Source organism: Monoraphidium neglectum (genome assembly GCF_000611645.1).
Source record: "Monoraphidium neglectum strain SAG 48.87 unplaced genomic scaffold scaffold02480, whole genome shotgun sequence".
NCBI classification, from domain to species: domain Eukaryota; kingdom Viridiplantae; phylum Chlorophyta; class Chlorophyceae; order Sphaeropleales; family Selenastraceae; genus Monoraphidium; species Monoraphidium neglectum.
In genome coordinates this window covers 1-8,467 of record NW_014011148.1, presented here as the reverse complement: position 1 = coordinate 8,467, position 8,467 = coordinate 1, and the positions used below count along the sequence as shown (strand labels likewise).

The 8,467-nt window shown below is 66.8% G+C and overlaps 2 protein-coding genes across 2 annotated transcripts in view; both read right to left on the bottom strand.

Moving 5' to 3' along the window:
* Positions 1-3,671, bottom strand: part of MNEG_10840 (hypothetical protein) — a gene marked incomplete at both ends in the record, with an annotated part of 4,329 nt that extends 658 nt beyond the window's left edge. The window contains 9 exons of the mRNA XM_014040689.1: positions 66-132; positions 293-691; positions 938-1,018; positions 1,335-1,544; positions 1,744-2,001; positions 2,396-2,534; positions 2,822-2,964; positions 3,241-3,424; positions 3,652-3,671. Coding sequence (XP_013896143.1) covers positions 66-132; positions 293-691; positions 938-1,018; positions 1,335-1,544; positions 1,744-2,001; positions 2,396-2,534; positions 2,822-2,964; positions 3,241-3,424; positions 3,652-3,671 — 1,501 coding nt within the window. The remainder of the gene's footprint in view (positions 1-65; positions 133-292; positions 692-937; positions 1,019-1,334; positions 1,545-1,743; positions 2,002-2,395; positions 2,535-2,821; positions 2,965-3,240; positions 3,425-3,651) is intronic.
* A 2,222-nt stretch (positions 3,672-5,893) lies between these two features.
* MNEG_10839 (glucosamine--fructose-6-phosphateaminotransferase (isomerizing)) lies at positions 5,894-8,377 on the bottom strand (the record flags this gene model as incomplete). The annotated part of the gene is made up of 7 exons (XM_014040688.1): positions 5,894-5,954; positions 6,233-6,303; positions 6,504-6,557; positions 6,876-6,977; positions 7,279-7,377; positions 7,642-7,887; positions 8,180-8,377. 7 exons carry the CDS (start codon positions 8,375-8,377, stop codon positions 5,894-5,896), a joined length of 831 nt encoding a protein of 276 aa, XP_013896142.1.
* Between the last annotated feature and the right edge of the window lie 90 nt (positions 8,378-8,467).

Genomic DNA, 8,467 nt, shown 5'->3' with positions numbered 1-8,467 from the left:
AGCTTCAACGGCCACCATGTCTGTGAGGCAGGAGTAGACCTGGACGATGTTGGGGTGCTGCACACTGGACAGCACCGCCATCTCCATTGCGTCTGACACAGCCTCGCTGTTGGTCTTCCGGCAGTTCATGATCTGGGAAGGCGGGAAGGCGGCGGAGAATCCACGAATCAGCCCAGCCGTGGGTGCAGCGGTGAGGGTAAAACGCGTACAAGGGAGAAGCACGGCGGGGGTTCACAGGGAGCGGCGCGCCGCTCATTCGGCCCAAGGACGTGCGCGGCGTGGCACCCCGCACCTTGATCGCCGCGGGGATCGTGTGCCACGTGCCCTTGTACACGCAGCCAAACCCGCCGCGCCCGATCAGCTCTCGCGTGACCAGGTCCGCGCACGCCGCCAGCTCGGCGCTGCGCCGCCGCCCCTTGCGTATCTCCTGCTGCAGCACCTTGAGCATCGCCTCGGTGCACAGCTGGCGGCTGCTAACCTTGGACAGCCGCGCGCTGGCGCTCGACGGCGGGCCGGCCGAGGCGATGATGGTGACGTCAGCGTCGTGGGTCTCCAGATCGCACGAGGTTGCCTCGGACGATCCGCTGTTGCCGCCGCTGTTGGCGCCGCCGCCGCCAGGGGCGTGGCGCAAGAGCTTGTCGGAGCTTTGGACGGCCGAGGTTCCAAGACTGCTGCGGCGGCGGCTGATCACCTGGGGCTGTGTGAGGGTGGAGGGGAGAGCAGGTGCGGGGGAGAGGAGGAAGAGGGGAGAGGTGTTCGAAAAGAGCCAGCGGTGCGATAGAGGGTGTGTGTGGTGGGGAGCGGCGTGGTCAGGAACGATGGGTCGCGAAGCCGCGAGCGTTCAGGCTTCATGCGCAGCCGGGCACGCGGCGGCGCAGGGAGGGGCAGCGAGCGCAGCAGGAGGCGGCAGTGGCGGCGAGGTGAGGGGGCAACTGACCTCTGTCATGAGGGCCCTGAGCTCCGCCATTTGGCCTGACAGCTTGCTGTGCAGCGTGGGGGTCACCGCATGCACAAAGCCCTGCGGGGGGAGGGGTTAGGAGGAAGCGAGGGGGAGCCAATGAGAAGGGCGAGAAGGGAGGTGGAGGTTCTGTTGGCTGCAAAGGCAGGGGCAGGGAATCAATCAAGAGACAGATTGCATGAGGCGTAGACCGCGGAGAGAGCGTGTGGCAGGAGTGGGCAGCGACGGGTTGCGGCGGCCGGGGCGGCGGCATCGGGGAGGGGCGCCGAGGCACGAGTTGTTTGGCACGGCACGGCGGGGCGGACCGCCAGGGGGTTGAAAGGTGTGGTGCTGCGCTGCGGCTCCGCGTGCGGGGCACGTGGGTGTTGGGGCGCACCAGCAGTGCGTCCTGTATGTTTGAAAAGTCGCAGGGCGCGTCCTGCGTGAAGTATAGCGCCCCCAGCGCCCGGTCCTCCACCAGCAGCGGCACCACCACCAGCGACGACACGAGGTGCGACGCGTGCGTGAAGACGTCGCGCGCCGGGGTGGGGCAGTTCTGTATGTACGAGGCGCAGTCCTTCACGAAGCGCGCCTTTCGCAGCGACACCTGTGGATGAGTGTGGACAAAACATGCAGCGTCGGCGTCGGCACCACAAAAGGAAGAACGTCCGATTCGCCGGCGCGCACGATCCAAGCTGCGGCGACGGTGTTAGAGCCACCAGAGGGCCCCAGAATTCAGCCCGTCGTCGCGCACAACCCAGCCAGCCGCGCGGCGTTTGGCCCCAGTGCGCACAAGCGGCACGCACCGCGCTGGCCAGCAGTGTGTTGCTCAGCGGCAGCTCCCGCACGGTGACGTCAGCGGCCGGGTCGGCCGGCAGCAAGACGCTGCGGCAGGAGGAGTTGGCGGAGCCCGCGGGCAGCCGGCAGGCGGGCGTGCGCGACGCGGCCGCGTCGGCGCGCACGGACTCAAATATGAGTGCGGATCCCATTGAGGGGCCATCCAGCAGGGCCAGCCGGGCCCCCATCGCGATGTTTGTGGTGTCGCGCATGAAGCGGGCGCCGCTCTGCAGGCGGGAGGAGGTTGCACGAGGGAGCATAGGGGACAGTGACGGATGGGGCAAGGGGAAGGCGGCAAGGTGTCGGGCGCGTGGCGCCGCCCGCGATGGCGGAGAGGGTGTGGGGTTCCTGGGCGGCCGGCCGGCAAGCCGGGCGGCGCGGGCTGTGGGCGGCCGCTGAGGGGGCGTCGCGGAGGGCGAAATATGCATGACAGCGCGGGCGTGCAAGCGCAGCGGCGCTTGCAGCAAGGCGCAAATGAGCAAGTAAGAAACAGATTGAGGGGAGGCCTCACAGTTGCATGTGTGCATGTGCATGAGCATGTGCATGTGCATGTGCATGTGTGTGTAGGTGTGTGTGGGTGTGCGCGCGCGCATGCGCGCGCGCACGTGCGCGTCCGCGCACCTGGAGAGCGGCGCTGATAGCCGAGACAGGGTCGGCTGCCTCGTCAATCGTCCGCAGCATGCGCACCGCGCGCGCCACCGGCGCCGGCCGCACGTGGCACAGCAGGCCCGTCGCTACCGCCGTGGGCCAGATCGCAGACCTGGGGGTGGTTCCGGACAACGAGGAACACGCAGGGGTGCAAGGGAATAAGCTTGGCAGGTTTGGGGCAATAAAGGTGGATTTGCTTTGGGGCTGGCGGAATGGAGCGCGCGCGCCTGGTGCTGAGTCAGCGTGCAACTCGCAGGGCGCCGCCACAGCCGCACGCGCGGCGGCGCCGCGCGGTCGCGGAGCCTGTCCCCAGGATGGCGACCCCGCCGCCGCCCGCCGCCCTCCTCGCGGAGCCATGCTGCCCCGCGCCGCGCCCGCGCGGCCGGCACCCATGATCACCAGTGGTCGTCGAACGCGTTGGGCTGGCGGCGCCCGAGCAGCAGCGTGCCGAAGGGGTCACCGGCGGGGCCGATCGCGACGGACACGAAGCTGCGGATGCCGGCCTGCGCATGCAACAGCTGAACATCCGGCGCCAGCGGCGCCTGCGCGACCGGGCGGGGCGGGGCGGGGTCGGGGCCGCGCGAGCGGCGCATGCGACGGCGGACCCGCGCGCGCTCGCGCGCGCGCAGACAGCGAGCCGCGCGTCCCTCCATGCGGCACGCGGCGGCTGCGAGCCCGGGCAGACGCGCGCATGCGCGGCCTTGAGGCCGGCAGCCGCGGCTGCGCTTCGCGCTCGCGGAACGCCGGCGAGTGGACGAGGTGCGCAAGCGCCCATGCAAGCGCCGATGCACGCACAGGCACGCGGGCGCGCAGCGCACCTCCGGCTTGGTGGCCGCCACGTCTCTGATGCACTCCAGTGCGGGCGCACCCTCCCCTGCCAGCCGGGCCGCGCTCCAAGCGGGCCCCCGCATGACTGTGTGCCGCTCGAGCGCCGCGGCGCCGTCGCCGTGCATCGCCAGCAGCAGTGCGCAGCCGGGCTCGTCGTCCGCGTACACGCATATGCTGCAAGGCGCGAGGGAGGTGTAAGGGGGCAAAGGAAACCCTCAAGATCCCGTGGGCCCGCGGAAACACAGCCGCCAGGGGGGCGGGCGCCCGGCGCGGGCCGCCGCCGGCGGAGGCAGGGCGAGGTGCGGGGTGAGGTGTGGCGAGAGCGGCGGCGGGCGGCGCGGGCACGCGCTCGCAGCTGCGGCAGGCGGCAGCGGCGACGGCTTGTATATAAAGGATCCTACCCGACAAAGTCGACGGCCATTTCCGAGGCGAGCAGCTCTGCGGCTTCTGACAGCGCCAGCAGCGGCTGGCTGCTCAGCAGAGCAACCTCTTGCTGCAGAGCGTGCACCTATCGCGGCGCGGAGCAGCGCGCACGAGACGGTTCTCGATGGCATTGCAGCAGGGGATCGGCGCGTGCACTTTCACTCGCACTCTGGAGGCCCGCGGCGGCGCTATACGGCACGCGCACGGGGTGTGAATCAGATGGCTCACCCTGCTAATGAGCCCGTCATGTGCCGCAGCCCGTGCCGCCCGGATGTCCTGCGCGCTGCCGCCTTTTCTTGAGCCCGAAATGTCATTGCGCTCCTCTGACAACGACACGACGCCATTTGCAGGCGCACTCGCACTATTGCTGGCCTGCACAAGCCCCTCCACGGGGGCAGAGGCGCAAGCGCCCATGCCGACCGGCTATTTACTTGTAACAAATGGTGTATCGCGCATCAGCCGAGTGTGTATGCTGTCCTGCGCGAGGCGCTTGGCTTGCTAAAAAGGGAAAGTGCTCTGGAGCAATTGACGAGCGGCTGTTGCCAAGTCCTGGTCATCGTACAAGAGAGTATAATGGATTCAGATGCAAACGGCAACCTCGAGAGGGGCTAAGGGTCCAACCGCGTTGCTTTTGCGATCGATTTTTTGCGGCGCTGGATTCTGCGCGCGATTGCATGTGGGTGGTTCTACCCAACCTTCTCATGCACTGTGATGGCAACGCGCGCTTAAATTTGACGAACTTGTTTTTACTGGTCGAGTGCCACGGTTTGTGCGCCGTTTTGGACTGCAGCATGAGACAGCCCGAGCTGACACCTGTGCACGCCATTGCGAACTCGGCCGCGTGGCGCCCGTGCGTATGATCTGAGGGGGGGGGGCTGAAGCTCCTGGTTGAGGCTTTTATGTAGCAGGAAAGGCCGTCTGCAGGCGAAGCATCTCTGCCACACGGGATGTGCCGCCCAACCCTACCGTTTGAATCATTGGAGCGTCATCCCTGGCCGCCACGCGCGCCGCGAATTATGACCGCGCCCGCCGCCCCACCGCGCCGCTCCCTCCACCTGTGCCCACTGCTGCCACTGCGCTGGGGCCGGTCACTGCTTGGAAAGGACGACCGCGCCGCAAAATTCAGGTGGTGCCCAATGAGACATTGACAACCACCTAGACAAGCAATGAGCCCGGCAGGTGGCTGCGGGGGCCGCTGCCCAACCGCCGCCGCCGCCAAGCCCCCCATTGCCGTCTGGCAAATACTCTGAAAATACAGACTCCACTCTGGATCCCTTGGGCAGTTTTACATGCGAGCAGCGTTGTATACTCCGCATGCGAGGTGGACGCTGACAGTATCATTAGTCAAGTGCCTCAGCAGTTGGATCGCGGGCGGTGCGGTTGGCCGGCGGCATGGGCATGCACACCCACGGCTTAGATAGGAAAGGGCCACCAGGGCAGGCACGTGCCATGCCGGAATTGGAAACAGTTCGTTTTGGTGCAAGAAATGTGCTGGATCATCTGAAGGGAAGCCGTCGAGCGAGGCTGGCGCGGCTGCTGGGAAGCTCGCGCGCCCAAGCCCGGCCGATGGAGGTTTTGCGGGCACGCGTCACCACGTTGCCGCCGAGACCGCGCCGGCTCGGCACGCGCGGGCCCCGCGAGTGGACTCAAGGGGATTATGCGGCCCTGGTGCGCGAAATTCCAGCGCGAGAGCCGCGGTCACGTTTGCGGTAAGAGCGGCACCCCCATGTACAGCTTACAGCGGAACACGCACCCCAGCAGTCACGCCCACCGGCACCGGCGCGAACGGCGGCGCTGCATCGCGGATCTTCGGCACGAGTGAGGGGGTGTTAGCCGAGGGTATTGAGGTCCCTGGCTTCTCCATTGAGGATGTGGCCAAGCTTTGGACCGTGCGGCCCCAGGGTTCGGGTGCTGCGGCACGTTTGGTGAGCGCCTCGCTCGGGTTTGTGGCAGGCGGCCGGGCGTGGTGGCCCCGCCTCCACACCAAGTCGTTTTTTTGTCACCTGTCGCCATTGCGGAACCGCCACTGTTTTCAAAAGTGCACAGGCCTGGGAACCGTCTGCAGTCGCCGTTGCACCGCAGGCGACGACTGCAGTTTTCAAGATCGCCGCAGGGCCGCGCAGAAGGCTCCTGGAAGTGCAGATTCCCAGACGCGCAAGCCGCCCCCTGTAGATCACTCCCTGCCTCCAGATCAACAGATTGTCAGATCATCGCGCCAGATCAGTCCTCGGTGACGGTCACGCTCTTCGCCAGGTTGCGGGGCTGGTCCACGTTGAAGCCCCTGGGGTGTGCAGCATTCAGGCATTCAGAAATTGAGTCAGGCTGGATCGGAGATTGGACGGTACGAGATGATGACCTTTGTCGGCTCGAGAGCGGACGCTGCTCAAAACCCCGCTGCCCAGCGACGGCGGCGCCAGCTCGTCAGCTGCGGCCCGCCGCGGCCCTGTGCCAGCGGCGGTCAGCGCCAGGCATGGGCGGGCGGGGCTGCCTGCGGCTGACGAGGGGGCTTGCGGCGTGGCGCGCGGTGTGCGGGGCGCGGGCTGTGGGTGCTGCGCACACCTGATGGTTGTGAGGTGGTAGGAGAGCAGCTGGAGGGGCAGGATGTTGACGATGGGCTGCAGGGCGTCCACCTGATTGAAAATTTGAATATTTATAAAGAGCGGGAAAGGTGTGAGTATGCTGAGGAGATGGCCGACCTCCTTGCAGCAAGAGGACGCCAGCTGGCGCGGCCGGCGCGGTTGGCGCCGGCCTCGCAGCGCGGCGGGCAGGGGCGCGGGCGGGCGGCATCGCGACATGGGCCGCGCGTTGTGGGCCGTGGGCGCGCTCTCACCGTGCGCGGCACGCGGATGAGGGTGCAGTTGCGGCTCTCGAATTGGTCCATGGCCTGGGGTCGGTTGAGGGATCGGTTGGGGCATCGGCCGGCTGGAGGGTCGGCGGCGGTTTCTGGCGGGGCGCGGCGCTTTTGAGCGCACCCACGCCAAGCGTGGGGGCACTCAGTAAATGCCGGAAGCCCCCATGCGGGGCGCTCAAAGCGCATAGGGAAACCAAAACAAATCGAAGTCGGGCGCCCGCGACACCCCAGCCACACGCCTCAAAAAACCGTTCCAGGCATCCCCAGCTCCGCCCCGGCGCACACCCGCAGATCCGCATCGAATCCACTCAAGTGCACACGTTTCTTGTCCAAGCGCGCGCGGCCACCCACCCCGTCCCCGGTGTTGCAGAGGATGACCAGCTTGGCGCTGCGGGCCAGCAGCTGCTGGATGACTGATTCCATCTTGCGGTGCATGTTGTCCTGGGTAGCGATCTGGGGTCCAAGAGGTTGGGGTGGAGTCGAAGCGGGTGAAAGCGGTCAAACAGAGAGAAGTTGATGCCAAACCGTCCGGGGCAGGCGGTGGGGCGCCCAAGGGCTACCCAAGGGCCACCTTCCCAGCGCAGGCCGCATCCCATTCAACCACTAACCCCCTCCCCCTAAACATCCACCCCAGGAATTGAGCCATGGCACGTTGGGGGCGGGTGCGGCCATTTTCACGCCGTCTGGGGTCAGGTTTCAGGGTTGGGGGTCCAACAATAGTAGTTTAGGGATGTGTTTCAGGGGCGCCGCGCACCACTATGATGGGCAGGTTCTCATCCACCAGGGCCAGGGGGCCGTGCTTCATCTCCCCGGCGTTGATGCCCTCAGAGTGGATCAGGGCCACCTCCTTGACCTGTGAAGGAGTGTGCGTTTGTGCGTGTGTGAGTCGATGTGTGTGTGGGATAGTGTGTGAAAGAGTCTGAATTGGTGTGAGAGTGTGGATGCGGGAGGGGGGGCGCGCGGGGACGGGGTGGGGGCGCCGTTGCGGCGCAGGCGCAGGCTTGCTTTGCAGGTGGGCCCGTGCAGAGCGCGCGCGCGCACGCGCGCGCGCGCACGCGCGCGCGCGCACACACACACACACACACACACACACACGCACACACATACACAACCCGACCTTGAGCGCTGCCTCCAGCGCCGTCGAGTAGTTGTACCCCCGCCCGAAGAAGATCAAACTTTGCGCGTCCTTCATCTGCTCCGCCAGCTTCTTCATGTCATCATCCAGCTTCAGCGCCTCCCGGATGTCATCGGGCAGCCGCGCCAGCGCCCGCATGGCGGCGATGCGCTTGGGGGCCTTGGCGCGCGAGTCGGCGCCGAGGAGGAGGGCCATCATGGTCAGGGCCACGATCTGGGCGGTGTAGGCCTGGGGGGGTGGAGTTGGGGGTGGGGGTGGGGGTGGAAGAGGGTTGCCGGGAGGGTTTGGAAGGGTCAGGGTGACGGTGTGTGCGCGTGCGTGTGTGTGTGTGTGTGTGTGGGGGGGGGGGTTGAGGGAGAAAATCCACACCCATTGTCAGACGATTCAGTTCTGGAAATCATGTTTGTAACGTGCTCGCAGGGGGGGCAGGTCCCACACAGTGTGATGAGCACGCATCCCAAACATGCGCTTGCCCTGCCTGTCACGACCCGACCACAGCAAGTGGGCCCGGCCCAGGCACCTTGGTGGAGGCGACCCCGATCTCGAAGCCGGCGTTCAGGTGCACGCCGCAGTGGGTGGCGTTGGAGATAGCGCTGCCCACTGTGTTGGTGATGCCCACGCACAGCGCACCCTTGGCCTGCGCGGGGCCGCGGTTGATCGTAATTTTGATGTGTGAGGGCCCCGAGCGAGGGCCGAGTAAGGTGCACGGGGGCAGCATGCGCAGAGATGCAGTGCACAAAAGATGCGCCGGTCCCGCCCCAAGCCCCGCCCCCTGCGCGCACCTTGGCATAGTCCAGGGCCCTCAGGG